General features: G+C 35.7%; 2 protein-coding genes across 2 annotated transcripts; both read right to left on the reverse strand.

The window, feature by feature from the left end:
• Positions 1-9,803: 9,803 nt before the first annotated feature.
• On the reverse strand, positions 9,804-10,719 carry LOC110099020 (membrane protein PM19L). The gene is made up of 2 exons (XM_020826029.2): positions 10,602-10,719; positions 9,804-10,207 (listed from the first exon to the last, which is right to left on the reverse strand). The coding sequence occupies exons 1-2, from the start codon at positions 10,717-10,719 to the stop codon at positions 9,804-9,806; spliced, it is 522 nt and encodes a 173-aa protein (XP_020681688.1).
• A 9,785-nt stretch (positions 10,720-20,504) lies between these two features.
• On the reverse strand, positions 20,505-22,041 carry LOC110099019 (myb-related protein 340). The gene is made up of 3 exons (XM_020826028.2): positions 21,828-22,041; positions 21,606-21,735; positions 20,505-21,060 (listed from the first exon to the last, which is right to left on the reverse strand). The coding sequence occupies exons 1-3, from the start codon at positions 21,967-21,969 to the stop codon at positions 20,616-20,618; spliced, it is 717 nt and encodes a 238-aa protein (XP_020681687.1). The 5' UTR covers positions 21,970-22,041; the 3' UTR covers positions 20,505-20,615.
• Between the last annotated feature and the right edge of the window lie 5,415 nt (positions 22,042-27,456).

A 27,456-nucleotide genomic window follows, 5' to 3' on the forward strand; every position in this document is an offset into this window, starting at 1 on the left:
TGTTGCAGTACCTCTAGGTGCGAGATGAGTGGTCTTCATTCGGTATGTGCCCCTAGTGTTGCTACTCCTGGCTCCCCTTTCCAAATTTTTCTGATTTTCCACTAGTTGGGCTAACCTCAAGGCTTCTCCTAAGTCGCGAGGCATCAAGACCTTTACTGCTGCTCGGATCTCCGCTTTCAGCCCTTTCATAAAATTTTCCTCTAATACTGTCTCTGAGAGTCGCTCCACATTGCTAGCCAGGTGCTCAAACTGTTCCCGGTAATCTGCAACTGATCCCTCCTGTGTCAGAGCAAAGAAATGCTCATAGAAGTCTCCTTCCTAATCGGTTTGGAAACGTTCTATAATGCAGTCTTTAAATTCCCTCCAGTTCCTGATCGGCCTCCTCTGGTCTCTCCATTGAAACCACAACAGGGATTTTCCTTCCAAACATAATCCGGCTGCAGTTAGCTTCTCCTCTTCCGTCAGCCCATTAACGGCGAAGTATCGCTCCACCTTATAAATCCACACATACGCATCTTCTCCTTCGAATATGGGCATCTTCAACTTCCTCACCTTTTGACCCCCCCATTGCCTCAGATTCTTCCATAGTTTCCCCTTTCCCAAGTGCTAAGTGCACCCCAAGTTTCCCGATCTTCTCTTGCCCTGCCATAGCCCAAACCCCCTTCAAAATCCCTTCTTCTCCCTTCAAAATCAGCACCCTGACGGCCGTAAAACCCCTCATGGCGTTCCCAATTAGCCCTTCCTTGCTCCGCTCCCCCATATCCATACCTTTTCCCATGTCGATCTCCTCTTTCCTCCCTATGGAAAGGCTCCACATAGGGTCTTCTTCTTCCCCCTTCCGCGATTTCCACCTCTTCTTCCTCCTTTCGGATTTCAGAATTGGTGTTCTTCACTTCAACGCCCTTCGCTTCGGATGCCGCCGTTTGTTCTTGAAGTTCCAACATTCTTTTCATCATATCCCTGAGATCGGCCACCTACCCCTCCATGGAAGAAATTCTTTCCTCCGCGATTTCTTTGATGTGATTCATCTCTCCTTCGAGTCTCTCCTCCAAAGAATCAACTTTCTTGGCCGCCATTACGATCCAGAGTTTTTAGATTCACAAAATCTGGATCTTGGAGTCAAAAAAACAGCAACTTCCTCCTTTTTTGGGCAAAAATCTGCTGCTGGAATTTGCCGAAAACAGCCCTCCGCCAGCCCCAAGACTCGCTCTGATACCAATTTGATAGAAAATACTTGAGTTCGCAAGTAACCCTAGGGGAATACTTGAGTTCGCAAGCAAACCTATAACTAATTGGATGAAAATAGCGAGAAAATAATCAAAATCTTGGTGAAAACAGCCCCAAAACAGTAAATTGCACTAAGGAAGCAAAGAAAAACACACATAAAGAAAGATATAAGTGATCCTCTATTCGAGAGGAGGATCATTCTCTCCCAATCTCTAGATGCAAGATCTAGAGCCCTCAAACCTCACAAGACTCCAAGAGAAACTTCAATCTAAGCATGTTTAGCCCTAACCCCTTCATGCCCTTTAAATAGCCCTCTACACCTCCTTAAAAACTTCCTAATATAAGATAGTATTTAATTAATTCAAAAGATATCAAATCTTTTTAATTAATTAAATCATCTTTCCAAATATAAGATAGTATTTAATTAATTCAAAAGATATCAAATCTTTTTAATTAATTAAATCCAAATAAATTGGGCGTGGGCCCCTCCCTTAGGCGGTGTAGGAAGGAGGCGGTTTGACCCACCTCTTGTATTCAAGTGCCGGCCCCACTTGGGTCAGTTGAGATTGAACCGACATATCATAAGACTACAGAGGGATTTGAAGATAAACTTGAATTATGGAAGTCAACCTTAGAATCTAAAGGTTTTCGCTTGAGTAGATCTAAAACTGAATATATAGAGAGTAATTTTAGTAGCAATAAACCTAGTGAGGGGATTGTGACTTTGGGCGATCAAGTCATTAATAAGAGTACACGTTTTAAATATCTTAGATCTATTATTCATAGTGAAGGTGAAATAGATGGGGATATTATCAGCAGAATTCAAGTTGGATGGTTGAAATGGAGGAATGCATCGGGCTTGTTGTGCGATAGAAAAGTCCCCCTTAAACTTAAGGGAAAATTTTATAAGATAGTGATGAGACCTGCAATACTTTATGGTGCCGAATGTTGGTCATTAAAAAAGAAGCATAATACTAAGTTAAGTGTTGCAGAGATGAGGATTCTTAGGTAGATGAGTGGCTTTACCCTTAGAGATAGGATCCACTAGCTCGAACGTATGCCCACTCTCCAATGTCACAGGCTCCATAAATAACTGGCCAGTCAAAGGACAGATAAACTCTCCTGGAATTCTTGAAAACAAAGAATCTTGGTAATTGTTTTCAAGGTGCCCTAACAGAATCTCACTGAGAAGGAAGAACAGAAGGAAGGAGGTGAGATAAACCATTCATGAAAAATTAATCACTAAGCATGCAAGAAAAATCATATCAGTAGGTCACACCTGGGCGGCCTTTCCTTCAATGAGCATGAATCAAAAAGCCCATTGGTGACATCAGTTTCATCTACCACAAGTTTTGTACGTATTACTTCTGCCATCTGAGGTCAAAAAAAAAAAAAGCTTAATTTAGTTAATAACAATGGCATGTTGACCTATTCTGGCAAAAGGAAACATATTGAAAACCTTGAAACCTCATCTCGTTCTGAATAGCACACTGGTGAATCAATAGTTTGCTTTGGGATATGGGTATTTGCATCATCAGAATGATCAGCCACCCGCAATTGGGAGGCTGCTTTAGCCAATTTTTTGAGTTTAAGCTCATTTTCGTTTTCTTGTGGATCACACTTTCTAACATGAATATGTCTTTTGGTAACCATTTTACTTCCATATTTTATTTCTTCAGCTTCAAGGATGCTTGAGGTGCTTGAGCAACAGTAGTTTCCTTTTATCTTGTCATTTTCTGGTGTGATCTGACAGCAATATTGTAATGAAATCAGGCGCTAATTAAAATTGGTTGCTTACAAGTGCACTCATAAAGAAATAATATCGATAATGTGCAAAAAAGAAACAAAGAAACGAGGAGAGGAGTGACAATTCACATGTAAGGTTGCTTTAAAATTGAGCTCAAAATCCAGTAAAAATTTTGCCATGCTTTATCATACTCTCTGAGCATCTGAGTAGTGCAAGGGATCATTGATAGAGATTGTGCTCAAATTATTCATTCACAAATCATTAAGAAAATAATAAGAAGAAAAACCTTCAATACCAATCCTATTAATATGCAGTCCTCAATTTCCAGGGTCTGAACCATTGATTCCAGGATTTATTTTTGTGAAGGAGAATAAATGAAGCATCTTCTCACATTATCTATTCACTAAAATCCCAAAAATCCAATCAAAACAACTAGGTCTATGCTGCCTAAACAATAAAAGGAAAGATGTTTTCCTTTTTTCCTCATAATTTGACCTGCAGCAGAAAGCTACTTATATTTTATTGATAAGAATTATCTAGGACATTAATTTCTTATTGTAATTTTGAATCGCAGAATCATTTTGACTTGACTCGGATGCTGACCATTTTACACAATCTTGCAATGGATAGTAATTTCATCACAAACACCAACTAAACTAGAAGTCTAGAACTAGCCAAAGAAAAAATAATAATAATAATAATCCAATAGCATATGCACAGAGAGATGCATTTCAAGGAAACTGTATCAAAGACATAAAAAAACATAAATTATGAAATATGCTACATTTTTCTGCACCATACATTTTAAGAGCATCATACTTGAATAAGTGAGAAATACCGGAGAAATAAAAACTAACGAAATCAAGATATAAATAATATCACTCACTTCAAAAGATGCAGCCGAGTTTTGAGAACATGCTTCGTAATATTCTTGAAAATGTTCTACTGCATATGTGCCCGCATTTGAAGACTGGCTCCCATTTTCATCATTTTTTTTCATGTAAGCATCTGCATACTTTCTTCTCCAAACATCTGCCTGATCTTCTTCAGTTTCATCCCCCACCTCATCCTTCTCCTCTTCCACCATACTTCCCATATCATCTGTTGTTTTATTTCTACTTGCTTGGCTCAAAACAGAATATAGTCTTTTGCTAATCATGGTCTTAGAAGGAATTGAATTGCTTGAAACAAAATTTTCCAAGGAAACAACTTCATTAGCATCTTCTGTTATATCTGGAACAGATGCAAAAGGGATACAAATATAAGGCAATGCAGAACCATTGCCATCCCCCATCAGCCAACCCTTGTAATAAGTTGCAAATTGAGAGGTAACCAAATCCACAACATCATTATAGACTTTCTGCAGAAACTCCAGCTTCATCATCGAACCAGATGTTACTGACATAGAACTTGCTTCTTTCTCATGCCATGCATTCAAATGAGAAATATGTGGCAAGAACAGGCGGTCCCAAAGTTCTGGAAGCAAAGTTGTTCTAGCATGGTATGGAGAATCACAAAAAACCTGCAAAAGATACTCTGCAGAAACATTATCCTTCTTCTGAATCTTATAAAGAATGCTGAGGTAGAGATGACCACAAGCAGCTAGATATGAGCGTGGAATCCCACATGTGTGATCATCATCTGATCTCCTGGACTTCAAGCCGGTGATGAAATTCAAGTTAAGGAAAGCTTTCTTCAGGTCAAACTGATTAGGACCCTCAGTGATTATTCTTTCAACAGCTTTGATCGCTTCTACTAGAACGGATATCACCCCGTTATCCTTAGACTGCCTAAATTGCACCCAGATCGATTTCAGTGAAGAAACACAAGCTTCACGCAAGGATGACCGGAAACTTTCATCTTTAATGATTTGATTAACACAACTATTTATCATTGAAGCGATTTCTTTTAACCCAGCGTTGTCCAGTGCGGGCACAGGACGTCCAACCCTAGCACCATTAAAACTAGGCTTCTCGTGAGAATTTTGGATCTCCGAACCGTTTGGCTCCTCATTCTCAAAGAGATTATTATTGAAAGAACTATTATATATCAGTTTCATCTGTAGTTCGCTAGAATAACCATCCTGCGACTCTAAATGCATGCGCGATTTAGAATTCACATTAGATGCCTCGATAGAAGAGGCACGCCGGTGAATTCTACCAGAGCTTCCCTCGACTTCCTTAGATTCATTTACAGAATCTCTGGGGTCCTGTAATTTGGGCAACTGTGCCTCGTACCAATCCACAGATCTAACTATGCTACCTGCGACATTGCTCTGCACAGGCTGTTTGAATCCTGTTTTCTCCGGCGCCGCAAAAAGTGATTTCCGCCGATTAACATCTGACCTGGTCCTCGACGGCGGGGCTTTGGAGCCAGAACAACCAAGTCGCGAGCTTGACAAACTCTTATCACGCGCCCAAGCAGGACCACCTCTCGGCCACGTCTTCGGCTTATCTCTCCCTCTCACGAATCCATCCTTGGTAAGGAGCTCATCCAGGGTCGCCATTTCGATTTCCTCTTCTAATAAGACTTTCCAGATTCCAACAATGGAACAGAAAAACTAATATAGGGCTTTGATTCTTACCATGAGAGGCATCGCCAAAGGAAAGAGCTGGGGAGTTGCGGATCCACATTATGATAGGAACGCGTAGGGTTTATGGAGAAGAGACGAAGAGGTCAGCGGAAGGAAGAAGAAGAGGAAAGACAAATGGCCGGCATTGCACGGTGATTATCAGGTGTTGATCGTCGTAAACAGAAACAGCTGTGTCTATAGCTTGCCAAACAGCTGTGTTACATACCGATAATACTTTTTTTGTAGTGGGTTTTTTAGGAATTTTATGCAGAGATATATCAGTTAGTTTATAATATATTATCATGTGCTCTTATTCTTTACCGTGTGGCCCGACGATCCAACCCGGAACGAATCTGGGATTACTATGTTCGCGTATTGCTCGGTATTTGCTCGGTATTGTTAGGTACTACTCGGTATTTGCTCGGTATTGCTAGGTACTACTCGGTATTTGCTCCGTATTTTCATCAACGACGCCAACTCCAAACTCCTCTCCCGCCCCTACGCCCGAGTGGACCGCCGCCGCCTCAAATCCTGCATGCTCCTCGCCTGCAACAACTCAAATCCCGCATGCTCCTATCTTTAAATTTCTTGAAGCCAAACAGAACCTAAATATAGACAGAGCAAAAAAAAAAACATGTCAGAGAATCTCACCTCCTTCAACATCATGAACGATTATTCCCCTTGCAACAACTCCGGCGACTGCGGCGAGCAAGGTGACCAAATACACCGCGCTAGCCAGCATAAATACAAAAGGGTATTCCTTATCTATCAAATCCTCAAATGTTGATGAAAATACCGAGCAAATACCTCCGTCGTCCTCGACGCCACTGGCTTCTCACGCAGCCTGGCGAGACTCGCATCTGAAGCTCCGTCCCGAACTCAAGTGACGAAACGCCGCAAATACCGAGCAAATACCGAGTAGTACCTAGCAATACCGAGCATATTCATTCCGGGCCGGGTCGTCGGGCCGCGCGGTAAAGAGTAAGAGCACGTGGCGATCTATTATAGGTTACCTGATGTATCTCTAAGTCAGGTAACCTGAGGGAATAAAAATTCGTTGAAGAGACTCATATTTATTTTTGGACTACTTGTTTTTTTTTTAATAAAATATAGAACGAAAAATTTTATAATCACAAAATTTAATTTTATTTTTTTAAAATAGAAAAGTTGGTCAACTCCCACTCTATTTAATCTCCATGAATTTCAATATATTATTTTAAATTATAATTTTTAAATAATAAATTCATAGTCAACTTTCCATTTCAATAAATTTATAGTCAAATTGAATGGCTTAATATTGTGAAACCAGTAATATTAAAAGTGGTCTTATCTGAATTCAAAAGAACCCAAATCAAATATATTAAGTACAGTGAGAAAGTTCAGGATATTAACTGAAGCTTCATATGGTCTCTGAATCATGCATGTTTATAGTCAAATTGAGTGGCTCAACAAGATGAATCTAAAAAGTCCAAGATCAGTTTATTATAAGATTTTTAAGGAACTTAAATGCTACATAAAAAGTCTATGATCAAAAGATTTAACATGCAATGCACAAAAAAGTGTTATGAAATTTTCAAAAAAATTTAATAAAATTTCACTCCTCTGAGTTTTGAAACGGGTCAAAGGGTAAGTTGGGTCTAACTCGAAATTGATTTGATCCCAATCTAATAAACCCTAATTCGACTTGTCTAATAAACAAGTCAAAAAGGTGAGCTCGAATCTAAACTGCTAGCAACTTGAATCCGAATCCGACCTGCTAACTCATTTTAATTTTAAGATATTTTTATTGATTTGCTAACCATAAATTTTAGATTAATTAATAAAAAATAAGAAGATTATATTAACGAATAAAAGAATTTAAGTGAAAAAAAATAAACAAAATAGGTTTCGTTTTTGTTTTTTCAGTTGCATCTCAACTTGGCAGCGAATTATTGCGTCCGGTCACCTGACGTTCGGACAACCAATCCAGATGAGCCACGTCACCCAAATACATCGGTGCTCGGTGTATTTTGCTGATTTGGCGCATCTGAATTGGTGTCCGGACGAATCCTGACACTGGACACAATAATTTGCCCAAGTTGACAAGGTGGAACAGTTTCTTCTTCATTAACATCTACATCATAAGTTTCATTGATTGCTGAGGTAGACGTTAATGCTTTCAGGCTTGATGGTCTTCTTGTAATGACTGAATCCAATGAACATGTTGGCATTTTTGCTATGGGAGAAGTTCTTAGAATACAAGCCCAGTATTGCCTAAACCACCTTACTCATTTACTCTTCCATCTCTACAAATTAGCTTGCTACAATAAATTTCTAGTTATCCATATTGCTTATATAATTAAGCATTTACAAAATAGGGTTTAATGATATATATATAGTTATCAATCAATATAAATTACCTCACATATGATCTAAGATTTACTATTTTTGTTATTGTACTGTGCTAATTGTTGTAGGTTAGAATATACGTAGTGATAGAGTTAAAATTTTTCGTCTGTGTTGTATAAATATTCAGCATACAAATAGAAGAAAAATGAAGCACCAAAATTTTTACCTTGAAACCTTAAAAAAGGGAAAAATTACTTGGTTACGCCAAGTTAAAGTGATTTCACTGGTGTGTTTTGATACTAATTAAAATATTTGTAATCAATGGGTCATAGTTTAAGATGTCAAAGACTATTAATTTGATGCTGCTACTTGCGGTTGCGGGCTTTAGATACTTATACAATCCAATTAGCAGATGGAGGACTCTTCTAAAAAGATATTTGGTGGAGTTAATTTAACATAATCCCACACCATAGTTATAAGCTTTCTTAAGAATTATTTTTAGAATTCAATTAATTAGAATTCATTAAAAATATTTTTATTTTTAAAATTATAAATAATTATTATTCTCCTTTTAAACATCTATAATCTCTTTAACTATACTTTTCTAATAGCATACTACTTACCAATTTAAAAAAATTCAATTAATTAGTACTCATTAAAAATATTTTTTTATTTCTGTTGCGGGCTAGAATACACGCGGCGGTAGAGTTTGTAAATTTGCGTCTGAGCGTTGCGCGAATATTCAGCACACAGACAGAAAAGAAAATGAACACCAGGTTTTTTACGTGAAAAACTCAAAAGACGGAAAAAACCACGGGGTCATGCCGAGCTGAAAAGTTCCAATAGTGTTTTGTAAATTACAAGAAGCTGATCCGTCCCGCAAGTCAGGACGATCAAATTACAATCTGTTTCTTCTAACTTAAAACAAATTTACAAAGTTCTGCAGAATTCAGGCGTCTCCCGAAAATCCGGCAGAGTTCCGACGTATTCAGGCGGCGGAAAGAAACTCCAGCGGTGGTCGAGGAGGAGATGATTCTCTCTTTCCCCTTCTTCTTGTCTCTTCTTCTCTCTCCTCACTTGAGTCCTCTTGTGAAGAATGAGTGCTCTATTTATAGTTTTTATGGAGTGGCATGACTTGTAAATAGGTGTGAGATCAAGGGCGAATAGGGAGTGGTCGAATGAACGGCCGATATCAAACCCTTCGATCGTGCACCGTTCGTTTGGCATTTGGAGGCCTTAGTGATGTCGGAATTTGGCGGTCTTGGGCTCGTTGGATTCGTCTCGTCGAGCCGTTCGATTTGAGTATAAGATCGTTAAAATCGAAGACTGTTTGGTAACTCAAATTGTGATTTGAACCTTCCAATAGCACTTCGGGTCCTTGGTTTGGACCCATTTGGGCTCGGATTGGGTTGAATTTGGTGTCGTTGGGTTCGTATTTCCGAGACAATTAGTTTGACTGTAAGCTCGCTGAAATCAGAGTTTGGGTGCTTCCGGATTTAATTTTTGAAGTTTCTGGGTTGGGTTTTGCCAAGATTCGTGCCAAATCAAGATAATTTCATGATAACGTATCAATTTCCAAAAATAATATATATTTATTTTTCTCCTTTTAAACATACTTAATCTCTTTCAACTACACTTTTCTAGTAACATACTACTTCTATAATATTTTCACATTAAGCATTCCACCATACACAAATCATCTTGGTCTAATAATTAGGAGCTTAAGCTATCAACTAAGAGATCTTAATTTATATATATACATATATATGTATAAAACAAAATACAGGAAACATAAAAACACATATACACTCCATTAAATAAGAGAGAGAAAGAAAAAACAGAGAGATATGAACACAATCAAACCTCAACACAAGTACTTCACCATCTCCATAGCAAGACAACACACACAAACCTCCACTTCTCAAAACCCTAAACCCTCGTCCCCTTCTCCACACCCGCAGCACCGCCATGCCCATGCCCTCCCACTCCATACTCATGGTCCCTATACGCCGGCCCGTACTTGCCGCTCACCATCCCCGCATGTAACAACATAACATACAACAACTGAGTAAAACACAGTATTATAATGAAGGCTTCTAGCGCTTTTAGCCTCCATCCTCTGTATCCACCCACGTGGATTTCCTTGCACGCTAAGCCAAACGCAAGTGCGGTGATCGCCCACGCGATGACTGCCGAGGCAGCGGCGGCGCCGAGACTGTCGCTTCGCCACGCGCGAACATGGCTCGCTCCGGCGAACTTTGACGCCGCGCCGACAACTCCGGCGAGGATTGCGAAGACGAGGAAGTAGAATGTTGCTCCGTTGCCCGTCACTCCTGTTTTTGAAAACAAAACATAAGAAGAGTTAAGGAACCTTTTACTCGAGCAAGAAATATAAATTCAGAACTTGAAAACTTTTTAGAGAATTAAAATTTGAATATTAACTGGGTATGATAGCCGTTAAAATTCGAAAATTTATCAGGCTACTTAAAAACAATTTTTTTTCCATAACTATCACATTATAACAGATACATCCTCTCACTAAAAAAGAATTCTAAAAGCGACATAAAAAGCTCACTTTTAGAAAAACCAAAAGGTATAAAAAATTGTCTGCAACAACCCATTAAGCTAAATCTTCCTTAAACTCTATTAAAAAAAGAGTATAGCAAACAACCCCTACAGAATACTTTCATATTAAAGAGAACTAATTGAGTTGAAGAGTGAGCTTACCGCCTTTATAGGTTTGGCCATTGATGAAATGATTCAAGCACCAGCTAGCAAAGCCGATGACGATGATGTACAAGATGAAGTTCAAGATCAGTAATGGAGCTAACAAGTTTCTTCCCATGGCTACCGTTGAAGAACGAACGAAGAGCTTAACTTAACCAACCAGTTGGTGATGATGAGAGTATTTTGCATGAAAGAAGGGAGAAGAGGAGTATTATAGAAAGAGGTGAGCATGCATGGACTACACGTGTGAAGAGAAGGCTGTCTGAAAGCTGGAGGACAACGAAGCTGGGTTTCAGAGAGGTGACATCTGGCAGACACGCGTTGGTGGATATCGCCAACTGGCTTCTCACCGCTTCTGATTTGGTTTGTTTTAGGCGTCCTTTGTCCGGCGAGGAAGATAAGGACGAGCGGAGTATTTTACTATTTTCTTTGTTACAGGGCATGTGGGAGGGTAAGGATAACGGATAGTGATTTGAATTACGGCACGTGCGGATGTATCCGTTTATCGGGTTGTGAGAGTTCGTATGTGCGGCGGGTGTTAATCAGCTTTTTTGTTTTTTTTTTTTTTTGAAGTCTGATATATGTAATTCAATTTTAAAATTTTGATTATATTTTATGGAGATATAAAAATTATAGTGAATTATAAAATGGGCGAAATCTAACGCATTTCAAAAACAAATTAAACAAGAGAGTCAATTATAAATTCACCAATAAATTACATGTAATTTGCCCAATCAATTACTTAAATTCTTAGAATACATGCATTTAAAATGTATCAAGATTCAAATAAAATTTCTTTTTCGTTTGCACTCTTCCCTCCCTCTCTCTCTTCCAAGAAACTCAAGGAGCTTCTTCTTCCTCCAAAGAATCCAACAAGTACTATTAGAGCTAGATGAAGGTGGAGGAATGTTCTTGACTAAGAAAGGAAGGAGACAAGTGTGCGAATGAAACCAGGTGGATTGGATGGATACTGGAGCTAAAAACTAGGAAACCATCTATTCGATTGGTGTTTGCACACGAAGAAGATTCGGGCCAAGGCGAGGACGGTCGTGATTTCGTAGCAGGTGGGTGCTGGTGGATACATGTCAGGCATGGGACTTAAGGCAAACACATAGGGCGTGGGGCATAGGGTGGATGGGTGTTCGGGACCAATGGGGAGTTGGTGAAGAGTAGAGTACGCTGATCTCTTGGAAGTGGGTGTGAGGGTTGATGTCGCGTGCAAGAAGGCATCATGAGGAGGTTGTAGTTAGGCTGGGTTAATGAGGGAAGCGTGGCAGCTCGTCCGGTTGGGAGAAGACTCACGAACTGGCAGGTCGTGGTAGCTAGTCGGGTAGTAAAACAGCTTTGGTCGTTTGTAAGATCTTGTGCACGGGAGAAGCAAGGAGGTCTTTCTGAAGATTTTTTTGGTGAGATCTTCTGCATGGGAACAAGTTGGTGCCCTGTGGTGAGGATCGAGCGTCAAGATCGGGCACAGACCAGTTGGAAGCAGGGTATATTCTCAATAAAAGGTATGTTTAGATCTTTGAGGTGGATTATAAGCATGTATGGTTCATGATCATGTCGATGCGAAGATTCTAAATCAATAAATTTACCAGTGAAAATAATATCAGCTTATGGAAAATCAAAATGAAGGCTCTCCTTGTTCATCAAGGAACTTCTATGACAATTTTAAGGAAGATCTTTTTGTTGTAATCGAAGGGAAAGAGCTAGGAAAATCAAATTGATGGCTCATAGTGCGATTCTTTTATCACTTTGTGATAAACTGTTAAGGGAATTAGTCGAAGAGGGTTAGGCTATAGAAGTCTAGGAGAAGCTAAAATCGTTGTATTTTAAGATATTGTTGGCCAACCAGTTATATCTAAGGAAATCTTTGTACACATTACAGATGAACGAAAGCAATGATTTGAAAAGCACATAGATGAATTTAACAAAATTATTATTGATCTCAACAATGTAGATGTCAAGATTGAGGAGGAAGATCAAGGCATTATTCTCCTAAGCTCTTTGTCGAAATCATATAATAGAGTGGATACATTACTATATAGTAGTAAGCGGACATTGACCATGAACGGGTAATGTCCAAATAACTTCAACGAATGACTGAGGATAAAGAAGAAAATATTGACAACATTTTGATTGCAAGATGAAGACAAGAGTCTAATAAGAAATGTTTCTATTGCGATAAAGAAGGGCATTTCAAGAGAAATTTCTTAGATTTATTGAAATAACAAGGAGCTAGTCCCAAAGAAGATGCCAACCTAGCAATGGCGGCAGATTTGGGAGATGGAGAATTGATTCAAATGTATTATAAAATCTAAATCAAGGTGGAGATTATTAGGAATTGGTCCAGTTTTAGGGTAGTTGTTTCATAGGTTCATTTTATCACAATAAAACTCTATATATAGAGAGGTTGTAATAGGTTTTAGGATAGCAATCCAAGTGAATAAAATTTCTTTTTAATTTTGCACTCTTCCCTCCCTCTCTCTCTCCCACGAAGCTCATGGAGCTTCTTTTTCCTCACAAGAATCCAACACAAATAAGTGATAATCATATAAACTACCAAAGGATGCAACCCTTACTGAAAAATAAGAAAGAAAATGGTTAGGTCGTCTCAAAACGTTACGGCGCACAATTCTCTGTCTACATGACAACGTTGTTGCATAAAGGTCATGTTCGTTGCAGCCCTATGCTCTCCATCTATCTCCAAACAATCAATGCTACAACGCTCGGGCATACAACGCTGCAGCATTGTATGGTTGTATGGAAAAATTTTCAAGTGCAAATCACTAGAACCCAAGCAGTGAGAGAACCCCCAACAAGCTTAACATACTGATTTGAGGTCCAAGACAACATTACAACTCGATTGTTCAACACAATCATACTTCACACTAAACTAGAAGATGTCATTGACTTTAAAAATCATTAAGAGGGTATTTAGTTAGATGAAAAAGAAATGTAGAGAAAAATGATATATAGTGTAAAACGAATGATGTATACTTGAAATACTTAAAATTATTTAGAGGAGTGCAAAATAAATGTAGTGTAAAGCTTAATGATGGTAGTGGATAGGGGCATAGGGCGGCAGTGGCAGCATAGGTGTTTGTCGGCAGTGGCAGCAGAGGTGTTTGCCGACAGTGGCATCATACACTGATTGGTGATGTTCAATAATGGAAATGGATGGTGTTGGTGAGTGGATGGTGACAAGGAGTGGTGGGTGGCCAGAACAATAGTGGATTGCAGTAACAATGGCTTTTAGAGTGTACTTAGAAATCAATCAAATATAATGATTTTCAAATAAATCAACATTGAATTAGAGTATGAGTTATAAATACTTCAAAAAATTTTACTCTACACTTCCTTTACTTGAGACCAAATACTAATATTCTCGATGATTTACTCCCTTTTAATTCAAATTAAACAATCTTTAAATTTAGGGGGATTTACATACATACCACTTTATTTGTTATATATTACATATTTAACACCTAATACTTAAATATTACATTAATACAACCTAAATACTATTCTCATAACAAAAATACCACTCCGTCAAATACATCGCTCATTCCGCCTATTTTTCGCGGGATATTCGAAGGAGAAGAGGCCATTCTCGTGCGTATCTCTCCGGTGACTCTCCAGGTGAGCTATCTCATTTCCTTTTCCTGCAAACCGTGTGTATCTCGCCGATTTCGTCTCAGCACCGTGCGTATCTAGCTCATATCCTTTTCCATTTCCTCTTCTCTCTGTTCGATATTCTATCAAAGTTCTTCTATCTGCTCGGTCTTCTGTCAAAGTTCTTCTCTTTGCTCGGTTTGCTCTCTGCTCCGATTTTTTGTTCATTCAGTTCAGCAATGCATCTCATTTTTGTTCCATATTTGACAGCCACACTTTTCGTTTAATAGCTTCATGGTTTATAAAATTAAGATTGTTTGTTATTCGTTTAACGATTTGGTGTTTGATTTGTTATCTAATTTCAGTTTGAAGGTAAGGAACAAATGACAAGCACGTGGTATAAGTCGGTAATGCATGATTATGGTGAAGAAGTAGTAGACGAATTATGTGGAGATAAAAAAGAGCATATATTTATTGCATTCAAATTTGGACTTTGGGTAGACACAAAGGACTAATCTAGAAAGAGGTATATTGGCGGAAAACAAAGGACATGCAGTGAAACTTGAGAAATGACAAATGAATATTTTCAAAACTTTAAAGACTGCCTTTGGTTTGTTCATAAGAAGCACGATTAACGACTCCATAACAAAGAAGGATAGTCCAACCATTTATATGTAAACCAACAAAAAAAGCGTGATTTTAGGTTTGGTGCCATTCACAAACTTACTGCAGCTTTGTCAAATTGCTACTGCAACAGTGATTGAGAAGGTAAACCAACAGAATGTGGAAGTTGCCAAACAATTTCTGAAATGAAAAAGTGTTGTTTGACTGGTCTCAATGAATATAATTTAGAAATTTTTTTCACTAATTTGGATAAGCAAAAAACATACACCTGATCAACACAACAATTCAAGCAACTAACATTGACGACTAAACAAAACAAAAAAGCCGTGTTGATACTACTTAGCATTCAACCCATCCCGACAAAACACATTACAAACCCAAACGGATGGCTACATCAACAAGAACAATTGCAATGAAGACTTTCATCAAATATATGATCCAGTCAAGCTTCTTAATAACTTTTGCCTCAAAGCCTTTGCTTTCATCATCTGTACCATAAGATGCATCTTCTACTTCATCTATCCATCTAAAGTATCTGCAGTCGTCATCAGTTCGATTATTCGTGCACCTATAAAATTGTCTTCCACTATTAGGACCACGGTGCCATGAATACAAGACACAATTCAGCCGACAATAATAATAAACTTCAGCTCGTGTGCGCCTCGTAGCAGACGAATTCATAGAACTCATTTGAAATGTTAAAACAATATGTCGACAAAGACAAATATATTTAAGAATAAACGTCTGGAAAAAACAAAACAGAACCTGTAAAATGAATTTTTAAGAACACTGCTTACTCCATTCAAAAGCATTACAATACAAAATCTTTTAGAATAAATGTAGCCAAAAAGCTAGACTGGATCAACATAGTCTGTAACTAGAAACAAGCTTAAGAACTTACAGGGCACGAAGATGTGAAGAGAAGAGGTTTTTGATATGTGAGGAAGATCTGCGAGGAGGATGCCTGGAGGGAAGATCAAGAAGAATGCAGCTCGCGAAAGCTCGCGACAGCTCGCGGAGCGAAACTTCTGGATAATTCCGCGAGAAGATGTGGGGTTTTGGATATGTGAGGAAGATCTGCGAGGAAGATGCCCAGAGGGAAGATCAACGATGAAGAATGCAGCTCGCGACAGCTCGCGGGGAGGAAGATCGAAGGGTTCCAGGACACGAAGATGTGAAGAGAAAAGGTTTTTAAATACGGTGGCTAGGGCTTGCCTAACGAAAACAGACAAAATGAGCAATATGTTTGACTGAGTGGTATTTTTGTTATGAGAATAGTATTTAGGTGGTATTAATATAATTTTTAAGTATTATGTATTAAATATGTAATATATAACAAATAAAGTGGTATGTATGTAAATTCCCCTTAAATTTATTTTGAAATGAATATTATATATTAACAATTTATATTATATTTATCTTAATATGGATAAAAAAATAAGATAATTTTTTTTTCTTTTCTTAAAACAAAGCAAAATAAAAACATGAAAAGTTACAAACTATCTGTCAACATCTTCAGAAAGTTAGGTAAGTGACTCATAAGAGTGTTCTATTGGTTCAGATGTGGGATGTGGCCAAACATATTGAGACTTGGCCATCAAATATCTAATAGCCTTAAACTGCACTTAGGATAATTTTTTAATTGAATAGAATACATCAACTAATGATGGTTAATTATCTCATGAGCAGTGTTTGAACATAATCCACTTCATATTTAATTATATAAATTTAATTATGTAGGAAATAAGTATAACAAGAAGGAAATATATTAAGATTAACAAAGATCATAATTATAATTAGGGAGCCTAATTATATATAATGAAGGGAAAATATATGCTCTTATTTGTAATGAGAGAGAGTAATCTATTTTAGAATGGTTTCTCTTAATTAGTTTACTTATTTATTAATCTTTATTAAAAAAATAGTATGGTTTTTTAATTTTAAAGTGCAAGTTTTAACATAAAAGGCCTAATAAATCAGGTTTTGTAGCACTTTAATTTTTATGACATAATACAGTGTTTTAAATACCTACTAATTTATTTGCAGCTGTATTTGCATTCGCTGGAAAATCTTTAGTGTCAGTTTCATGAGTGTAGTTGTAGGAAGGCGTTAGCAGTACTTTTAGTGGGGGTTAAAATCGCCGCTAAAACTCGACATATATTTAAAAAAATATAATGTCAAAAAATTTAATTTTGCCATCAAATTGCAAATATGATCAATAAAATAATATATAAATATAAATTGAGTGAATTTTTTTTTTTTTGGGACATTTAGGCCATTTAAGGCAAATTCACACACACAACGCATACACATAGACTCGAACCCGGGATCTCTTAGTTGAAAGTCTAAGCTCTCAACCAATAGGCCAAGGAGAGTAGTGTGTAAATTGAGTGAATATTAACAATATATAAATTTTATATCCAATGTGTTCAAAAGATTATACAAAACTTGTCAAAAACTAGAAATATAAAGCAAAGAATTAATTCAAACATCAAGCCACAAATAAACAACCTCAAATGACACTCTCAGTTTGCCCAAAATTTCTAAAAAAATGACATTTATACTAGTAAGCAAAACCTTGTAAAACTAACAAGCAACTCAAGAGCCATATAAACTAATAACAACTTGAGAAAACATAATCAAATTGAGGTAAAAAAAATGGATTGATATGAGTAAATTGAAAACAACATATTGACACACAGAAGATCTTACAACAACAAAACTTCCTAAAAGGAATCAAAACGTTGTGCAGAACAAGAAAATATGCAAAGAAATTCTACACAAAACACCTCTTAACCAAATGATTTAAGCAAGTGGCGTGCTCTCGTCGCGACTTCCGATTTGACATGGAAAACTTCGTAGAAGGAAGATGTGAAGAAGCTCCTTTAGCTACTCTTGTAAAACTCTCTTTCACATAAAGTCAAAGAAGAACGAAGAAGATGAAGAAGCTAGTTTAATGACTCTTTCAAAACTCTCTACATGAAGCCATATATGAATTACTTGCCTCCAATTTATATCTCCGTATATTAAATCGTGCAACTTCCACCGCCGCCTCCTCAAATATGTCGTTGCAATCATTCCATTCTCCCCAAGTATCCTCCCAATCCCAATCGCAAAGAGAGGCTGCGACGTCGGAGGCGCGGGAGCTAGGGCATGAGAGGGAGGAGGCAGGCCCGGGAGACGGACACGCGAGCGGGAGCTAGGGCAAAGGAAAGGAGAGGAGAAATCACAAGATATTAAAAGACGGCTATTTAAAAAAAAAACGATTTTTAAAATGCTGTTATTGAATGCTCGGAAAAATATCATGTTTAAATAGTAATTTTAGTAGCGGTGAAAATCACTGTCTATAGAAGTGTTATTATTGGACCTGACCCGAAAACCTGACTTGAAAATTTTGGGTTTGGGGTGACCCGAACCCGAAGCGGTCGAGTTTGGGTCCAGAAAACCAACTCATTTGCAAAATCGTGTCAGGTTCAGGTTGACCTGGAAACCCGAGAATGACCCGAGTTATCCCGGAATGACCCAGAAAGCTGTTGCCTGCCCCAGCTGCCCTGGCTGCCCGCGTGCATCAAGACGCGTCGCTTGCCCGCATAGCCTGCCCGCTTGCCCCCGCTGCCCTTCCTACCGCCAAAGTCATGCGATTTCTGTTGTTGTTGAAGTCGAAGCGGGTCAGGCCGGGTTGCCTCGAACCCGAAGAGGGTCGGGTTCGGGTTTGGGTCTGGAAAACTAAACCATATGCAAAAACTGGCCAGTTTCAGGTTAACCTATATAATGTTGGGTCAGTCCTAGGTTCGACTCCAAATTGACACCCCAAATTGTCTATACCTATTTATAACTGCAATTTTTCAAACCGGCGTTATAAACTATATCGAAAACATCAAGTTTTTGATAGTGAGGGTTTGTTTGGGGTTATTTTATTACTGTTTTGTTTTACACACCGCAACCATAATTTTATTACTTTCTCATTATTTTTTTAAAAAAATTCTATGCTAGTATCAATATTATTTTCTTACATAATGCTTTAGGTCAAAATTAAAGTTCGTTCAAAAATAATTATGAGCTAAAAGGCGCACTCGAACTTGAAATCGACTCAAATCGATTTTGCATCGAGCGATGCATGATTATTAGAACAATAGTAGATATCTAATTTTTATTTTATTTAAATTCAATCTTTAATTAATTTATATGAAGCTTTCTCAAAATTTATCATAAATCCTAAAATCTCTTAACAGTGAGAAAAATAGAAAACTATTATTATATAGCATGCACTTAATCTTTTGAATTTTTAGTTTTTTTTTTTAATTCAAAACTATATGAGATTACCATTTTTTTCTCCATTTGCTTATCCAGAAGAACTTTGAGTACAGTCGCCAAATCCCATCCTTTCTGATTGGATTAGGCTGGCTAATTGCAGTTTAGTCTATAAAAATTCTTCATTTTCATTTATTACTTTAAGCTTCAGAAATTTCTCTGTAAGTATATTCTATTTTTTTTTTTAAATAAATGCATAATTTTGCTTAAAAATAAATAGAAAATTCAAACACAAACATTCATATGAATAAAAAGCTAAACTATTTTATTTTTTAAATATTTATGTAGCCTTAGCTACTTGATGATTTAAAGACAAATACTAATTATTTTTAGACTTTTTTTATTTCTTAGAAAAATCACTGCATTAAATTATTTGAGATAAAGATTAAAATGGTTCCTAACTCTTCATAAATGGTCAAAATGATCTTCGACTATTTAAAAGTTAAATTTTATTATGTTAACTTTTTAAATAGTGACTTAAATGATCTGATCACAAAAGATTAAATCAGGGGCGAAACCAGCCTCTCTCTTTTGAGGGTGGAGAAAATAGGATTGTGAAATGCATAGGTTTATGTATGAAATAGAATTTTTTTATTTAATTATGGGCAATTACGTACATTTACTAAGGCGGGCAAATATTTTTCTAAGAAATGGGCAATTGCGCTCCCTGAGCTCTTCCTGGTTCCGGCCCTAGATTAAATTCATCCCTATTTAAAGAGTCAAGATACCAAACTGATACTTTTATATAGTTGGAAATTAGTTTAATCCTTTAGAAAAAGTTAGGAAACCAATTCGATGATTTTCTCAAAAGTTTTTTTTTTTTTATTATGCTATATTGATTCTTTGTTAGTCATATTTAGATTTTGTTTGTGACAACTTTCTTACTATTTTTTAAAGAAACTTTTTAGTACTAGAACTAGAAATTTTTGTAAGAAAAAACAGCTTTAAAAAGCTATAAGAAATTTGTCTCAAACAAAACTAGCCTACATCTGAATAAAGTTGAATTACACTATCTCAACTCTTATGAAAAGAAAATTAAAGAATTAGCTTTCCAATTTGGATGCCTAAGATTAAAAATATATTGATTATCTTTTCCTATTAACCGCGCCTAATAATTTCTCTATTAAAAATATCTCATTTACATAATTAACCTTTAATGCAATAAAACTGTAAAAAATTTATATAAAATATCATAAAGAGTGATAGAAAAAAGCTCAGCATAATTGATGCTTAAAGTGCTTCTCAATAAGCAGAAAGTTATTATATGATATCCTAAAGATATCTTTGAGACAGCTTTTTTATTGTTTTTAAAAGCAGTTTTTTAGTACAAAAATTTAAGTTCAAGAAAATACGAAATCCAAGTCACATGAGATCTCTCAACATAAATTTGATATAAACAGAATTAGATCTCAGGACTTTGTAGAACTCCTAAATTTTTTACCAACAAAACTAATCTATGTCCCCCTTTCAATAAAAACTAAGAGCTTGCTCTCCCAGGCTAATTTCTATATCATCAAGATTCCACAGATTATCCCATGTGTCATAGCAAGTTTCCTCCTCGCTCGATCTATCTTCGCTGCTAGTTCTTGATTCTCCAACGAAGCCAGCTTCTTCTTGATACATGAATGGCAGATTGCTGCACATGAAAGCAATTTCCTGCATCTCTTGTGCCATTATAGCCTCCTCAGTTAGTGTAGTTTCCTCCTTTACAGTACTGCTTTCTAATAGTAATAACTGCTGCTGCTGCTGTTGCTGTTGCTGTTGCAGCAGTTGCTTTTGCTCCTGTTGCAGTCTCAGATATCTCGCTCGAGCCTTGTCCACATTCTTGGTGGATTTCTTGAAATGTGTTCTCCAGTAATTCTTGATCTCGTTATCAGTCCTCCCTGGGAGGCTTCTGGCAATCGTCGACCATCTACAACATAAAAAAAATGGTCAGCTTCCAGCCTTCAAGCTCATATTTTTATTACTAGCTGGTTCTAGTGTCTTAATTAGATAAACGTGCCATTTTCAGATTGGATTAATACTAACTCATCATGACTTAAATATATTCTTTTGGTCACCTAAAAAGACAGCCTTCTGATGACCCGGTTAGGAAAGTAGAGGTATTAGATTTGATTTTTGTTAAGAAAGTTTGAGGTAGATCTAAAAAGACTTGGTCGGAAAATATTAGAAATGATCTTTCTTTATTAGATTTAAACGAGAGTTTGGCTTTTAGCATGACACAATGGAGAAAAGGATTCATGTAGCCGACCCCACGTAGTAGAACAAAGGCTTGATATTGTTGTTATTGTTGTCGTCATTTCAAGTCAGGTCTGAGTTGAAATTTTCAACCAATTTAATAAATGGGACAAATTCAACTTGGTCATATTCATATTAGGTCATGATCAGACTCGAATCCGACCTGTAAACCTGAATGGACACCAAGCATAAACCTAAAAGGGTAAAGAACAAGCTCACCTGTTCCCCCACCTAGCATGGAGCTCAAGAATGATGGTTTCTTCATGAGGTGTAATCTTGCCTCTCTTGAGATCAGGTCTCAGATAGTTCACCCATCTCAGCCTGCTGCTCTTTCCACTCCTCTTCAATCCTGTACAGTATTATTTGCTTTTAGATAATCAGAAACTGGCATGGTATTTCTACAAAGAGCTTTCCATTAGCTTGCACAGTACAGATAATTACCTGTTAGCCTGGAGACAGAATTCCATCTTCCTTCACCATGAAGCTTTACATGCTCAATCAGTAACTGGTCTTCTTGTGGTGTCCATGGCCCCTTTCTCCATCCATCTGCAACTGTTCCCCAACCATAGTACTGCCCTTCCATCCTGATACAGATGGAATAGAGAAAGAGAGAGAAAGAAAGTTATAGAGAGAGAGTGTGTGTGAAATCTTCTACAGTGAGGAAATAGGAATAAAATGAGATACAAATGAGATATGAAAGAGTGGCTTGGTATTTATACTATGTTTGATATACACAATGAATTGAATCTGCGGGTCTTTATCAAAGCTTTTCATCCCCCACTAACTTGTCTGAACTGGTTTTGAAGTTTCTGAGTCTGTCATCATTGTTCAAGTTTATTCGCAGTACTGTAGGAGGGCCCATGAAACACTAAAGAGAGGTGGTTTGATCAACTACTATAAGTTTACTGCAGAAACCTCGTGTTAAATTAAAATTTATTAATTAAATGATTTCAGGCTGTTTGCAAAGTTCAAATTGGTAATGTATAGTAAATTTGATAAGAAATTAAGTTAATGAAGTTGGAGAAATTGAGTTTAATATGATAATTAATTGCATAAGCAAAATAAACTACTATAATGGTCATAAAACTTGGAGAAATTATTATGTGTGGACACCGGACAGAGAGAACAATTCAGATTTTCTACATCTCGGCGTTGTACAAAAATTCGGTACGCACAGAAAAAAAGTAGTAAGATCAAAAATTTTTTGCGTGAAAAAACCCAAAAAGAAAAAAAATCCACATGGTCTGGCCTAGTTGAAAATCCACTATTTAGTAAATGATACAATAATCTTCTTTTTTTCACTGTTAAAGAAGAGGGGGATTAAACAAACGTCTAATTTTTCTTAATAGAGATATAGAAACCAAGTGACCACAAAATGATAATTAACAACCAACAACAAGACTTGATATCTCCAATAGAGAGTATAAAAAATATTGTTCACATGCGGACAATTATACCCAACAAGAAGGATAAATTTTCTTAGTATTCTAGAGATGATTACACTTTTTGATAGTGATCATTGGTGGTGATGGTGGTTATCAGCTGCAATAGCATGTGATGGTCATTGACGTCAATGGCTATAAAATGCAAGAGAACTCTCTTCAGTTCTTTCTATCCTTACTCCCGCCTCATGTGAAGAACAAGGCCTTATTTATAGTTTTTTGGGATCAATATTTTGGTAATTTAAACCAAAATATAAAACACTCCATCATACGACTCATATTGATTATATTGATCTTGAAATGCTTATTAAATATTTAAGAGCCTAAATGATGTTAGAATTGAGTGATTTTGGGTTTGTTGTATTCATCCCATTGAGCAGCTCGATTTGACTAGAAGCATGTCGAATTTTGAAATCATTTGGTCATCCAATTACTGCTCTAAGCTTCCAAATGTGGTTTAAGCCCTTGATTTGAGCCCGATTTTGGTGTTGTTTGGTTCATCTTGCCGAGACATTTAGTTTGACAATAAGTATATTGAGATTGGAATTTGTATGGTCCTAAATTTAATTTTAAAAGTTTTCAATTAAAAAATGCCTCAAGATTTGTGTCTGATCAAGGTGATTTTTAATGATGTATCGCTTATAATTTTTCTTTTCGAATCTTTAAATTAAAAAAAAATGGCATACAATCCGTTTAATATTAATGATGTTAAAGATATTTTATTTTTCAATACATGTAATCAGACAAATCATTCATCCATGAGTCTCCCATATGATTGGGCAAACTACTCTTTACAATCTTAATAGTGAATAATGCCTGTTCAACTGCAGCTATAGTAATTTGCAAAATCAGAGCAAATTTTATAAGTATATATATCAAATGATAAATTTCATTCTTCTTAGTCTCCACCAGCTTTTAAGCAAGTTTTTCAAGTCTTTTCAAATTCATAAATACAACACTATGTCTCATATCAATAATAAAATTATCAAGTTGGTTATCCATTATGATGAGATTGATATTTTAAAAATCTAATGAATAAAATTTGGCCAGGCTTATCAATCCTATATTATCAAAAGCTAAAAATGAATCATATAGATTCAAAACTATCACAAACATAAGTAGTTATGTATTTATTTCATCAAGTATGTTGATAAACTCTTAAATTTGCATATCAAACACAATGTAAATTTGTTCAACTTGGTAGTAATGTCTATATGTGATTACTTTAGCTATTTGCCTTGATCTTCCTCGCTTTATAAATGTATCATCCATATTTAAAATAATTATATTATTCGCCTTACAAAATAAATAAACAACTTTAAGCAAACTGTATCAACCATCATGTCCCATATTTTGAAGTTTTTGCTTAAATACATTTACAGCACCCGTGATAACTCATTTGTGATCTCAATACAGCCATCATCATATGTAAATTGAAAATAAGTTCAAAGCATTGCATATAATCAAGAAGGGCATATGCTTGATATTTTTGCTTATTGGTTGAACTATCTTGTATTATTATTAGCTCAAGAAGCTCAATGATAAATCCAAACATAAGTATTAAATTGATAAGTGATCCATAATGCAAACACCAATGTGTATCTCCAACATGTTGAAGAGCTACTTTCTAATTTGAGCCTCTACCTCTAGATGCTTCATCATTATGTAGTTGTTCAATTATCTTGTTATATTATTTCTACAGTAGTATTTTTCTTCTCTGGCGTGAACTTCCAATAACATTTATCAAATTATAAATTGTATTAAATAGTAAAGTAATTTCTAGAGTAATGAGTTTATTATTTTGTGGGGCATTATCCAAAATAATTTTGCTTATATCTTCATTGTGGCATGCTAGAAATCATAGGAGCTTAAGAAAATTTTCTTGGTCCTCATAATCTTCAAATTCATCATGGCCATAAAAATGCTAAACCTTGATGTAAAAGAAAACATATGCAATCTATACATGCAGTTAAACGTGTTCGATAATCTCTGCACTTTTGATCAGATGGTCTTTCAAAAGCAAATCTATTATCAATGTATTGATACATTCAATCTTCGCATTTACGCCAAGCATTATAATTAGCATTGTTAACTTCACCAATGTAAACTTAAAATCTATCATTCTTTTTTTAATTTCAGAATTTTTGTGTCAAAACAATCACCACTAATTTGATCTCCAAAGTCAGGTCTATAAAGATAACAATACAAACAATAAGCTGCACCTTTTGTAATATTATACTATAATCAATATTTGTGTTCATCAGATCATACAAGATTAAATCTTCGTAATTCGTGTGATGAGGGCCCGTGCTGCCAGAGCCCCCATCGTGGTTCCACTTATGGGTATTGCTTATATCTTATTGTGACAAATTAGATGGTCATAATATAGTAGTAAATTATATTAATATGTTGTGAGGAATTAGCTAAGTTGAATTACAAAAAAAGTTAGATAAGTGTGTAAATAAAATTCGATTGGAATAAATAGCTCATAAGTTGAGCTCACTGAGCTAAGAATCAACCCAATTTGTCATTCATTCATAATGAGACAAAATTATTTAAATGGCTAACGAGACAAAATATACTTCTTACATATTTATAAAATTCATTTGATTCACATGAATCTTGATGCATTATTTGTATTGCAATTTTATGAAATTAGGTTCAAAAGCATTCAGACTCTGATTTCAACAAACTTATAATCAAATTGAACATCTTAATGAGAAAAGCTCAATGACATAATTGGTGATCGAATCCAAGTCCAAGTAAGCCTTCATCAAGCACTTGAAATATGGTTAAAATTCTTAAGAAATTAATTAAAGGATCAAACCGTCTTTAAATCTAATAAGTATATATTCAAATCAAACAGCTCGAGATCACTTGATATTGATGCTATCAAAACACTAAAATATTGAATGAATTACCTATAATTAAAAGAATTCAATCTACCATGTATTGTATGAAAGTGTATTATGGAATTTGTCTAGATTTATCAAAATGGCCATAAAAAAAAAAAGTTTAAATACACCTCATTTCTTCATATGAAAGGAAGATTAACTTGAGTTTAGAGAGAGAGATAGAGCTTTAAAATCTAAGGAACACAAGAATTTTACTTGACGTTCGATAAGATAATCAATGCCAACCACAACTATTATCCAACCGTTATTGCAAACCATCGTCTTCGCTGCTTAACCGTTATATTCCATTTATCGTCTTTCAATCATTATAATTCAATTATCACTGCCGACAACATCACCAAATCACAGTCCGACTACTATTGCTCGACCGTCATCTTCCGCCATTCGCCGCTTGATCAATAACTTTCAACCATTGTCATCATCCCTCCACTATTTTTCCAACAAGTACTACTACTATTACAAGAAGAGCAAATTCCTATACCTTTTCATATACAGTGAATCATTCTCACAAAAAAAAAAATGAGGACCGTCCAATTGCAGAGCATTCAGCTTCGCCATCCCTTCTCTCATTGATCAAGCAAAAGTAATTCTGGGAGGTCCCCTACAGGAGACCCTACAGGCTACAGCCGCATATGCTCCGCATGCTTATAAGAATATAATAATAATAATAAAGTCATTAATTATTTGGTTGGCGTGTATCACATGAATGCCCATTGCCCGAAGATTTTTATTCTCCCATACTTTACAAGATCATAAATAAAATAAAATAAATAAATAAATAAATGTACGGATTTCATTTTAATCATCCACGTATCCACCCAGCTTTTGTGCAGGTTTTGGCTTTTAAGGATCGGCTTCACCTAATTGATTATTTTTGGCATAAATAATGGCAAAGGGATTCTCCTTAGAAAGCTTGATCTTGCACGAATTTTTATGAGGAATATTTTAGTATAAATTTGATTAATATTTTCTTATTAAATCTATTTAACCAATGGTCTGTTTGGAATAGTTTTTTTGTTATTTTATTTTTCATATAGTAATCATAATTTTAGATTTTATTTGGGATGATTTTATTACTGTTTTTTAAAGTAGATTTTTAATATAAAAATTAAAATTTTTGCACTAAAAAAATGTTTGTTTAACATGATTTTATTGTTATTTTTTTAAAGTAGCTTGAGTTTGAGCTTAAGCATGATTGATTAATCAAGATTAAGCTATATTTAATAAGTTTGAGTTGTCTTACGAGCAAATAGTAATTTGGATTGAGCTATTATTATAATAAAACGATAAAGAGTGGAAAATTAGATGAGAAATTATAAGAGATCAATTTATACACTAAAATGATATATAAAATTTAAATAACTTTACACAAATTTTTTTGAGTTCTAATATATTTTAAATGTGTTTTATATTAATATTTATTAAATGAGTTCACTAAAAAAATAACAACCAAAGTCGTGGCTGGCTCAAGCCTGACTTGTTAGCTTGTCCGATTCGGCTGACAAGCTATTTATTAGGTCAAGTACGAGTCGAATGACAGTTGACTTGCTAATTGGCTTGACTCAGTTACAACTTTTTTGAGATGCGAAGGACGTCGTAAAATCTCTTAATATTTGATGAAAATTTGAAAGCTTTATAAAAATTTTTACTTGTAGCTTTCTTATTGAAATTGGACCAAAATTTATATCATAATTCTTGAATTAATTTTAAAAT

The sequence above is a fragment of the Dendrobium catenatum genome, unplaced genomic scaffold, assembly GCF_001605985.2.
Source record: "Dendrobium catenatum unplaced genomic scaffold, ASM160598v2 fragScaff_scaffold_156, whole genome shotgun sequence".
In the NCBI taxonomy this organism is placed as follows: Eukaryota; Viridiplantae; Streptophyta; class Magnoliopsida; order Asparagales; family Orchidaceae; genus Dendrobium; species Dendrobium catenatum.

What these genes read in the sequence shown, in the direction of transcription:
- LOC110099020 (XM_020826029.2), bottom strand. Translation starts at nt 10,719, where the DNA reads ATGGGAAGAAACTTGTTAGCTCCATTACTGATCTTGAACTTCATCTTG. An exon ending in TGGCCAAACCTATAAAGGCG is followed by an intron (nt 10,208 to 10,601) that starts GTAAGCTCACTC and finishes TTTCAAAAACAG; the next exon opens with GAGTGACGGGCAACGGAGCA.
- LOC110099019 (XM_020826028.2), bottom strand. Translation starts at nt 21,969, where the DNA reads ATGGAAGGGCAGTACTATGGTTGGGGAACAGTTGCAGATGGATGGAGA. An exon ending in TTCTGTCTCCAGGCTAACAG is followed by an intron (nt 21,736 to 21,827) that starts GTAATTATCTGT and finishes AATACTGTACAG; the next exon opens with GATTGAAGAGGAGTGGAAAG. An exon ending in CATGCTAGGTGGGGGAACAG is followed by an intron (nt 21,061 to 21,605) that starts GTGAGCTTGTTC and finishes TTTATGTTGTAG; the next exon opens with ATGGTCGACGATTGCCAGAA.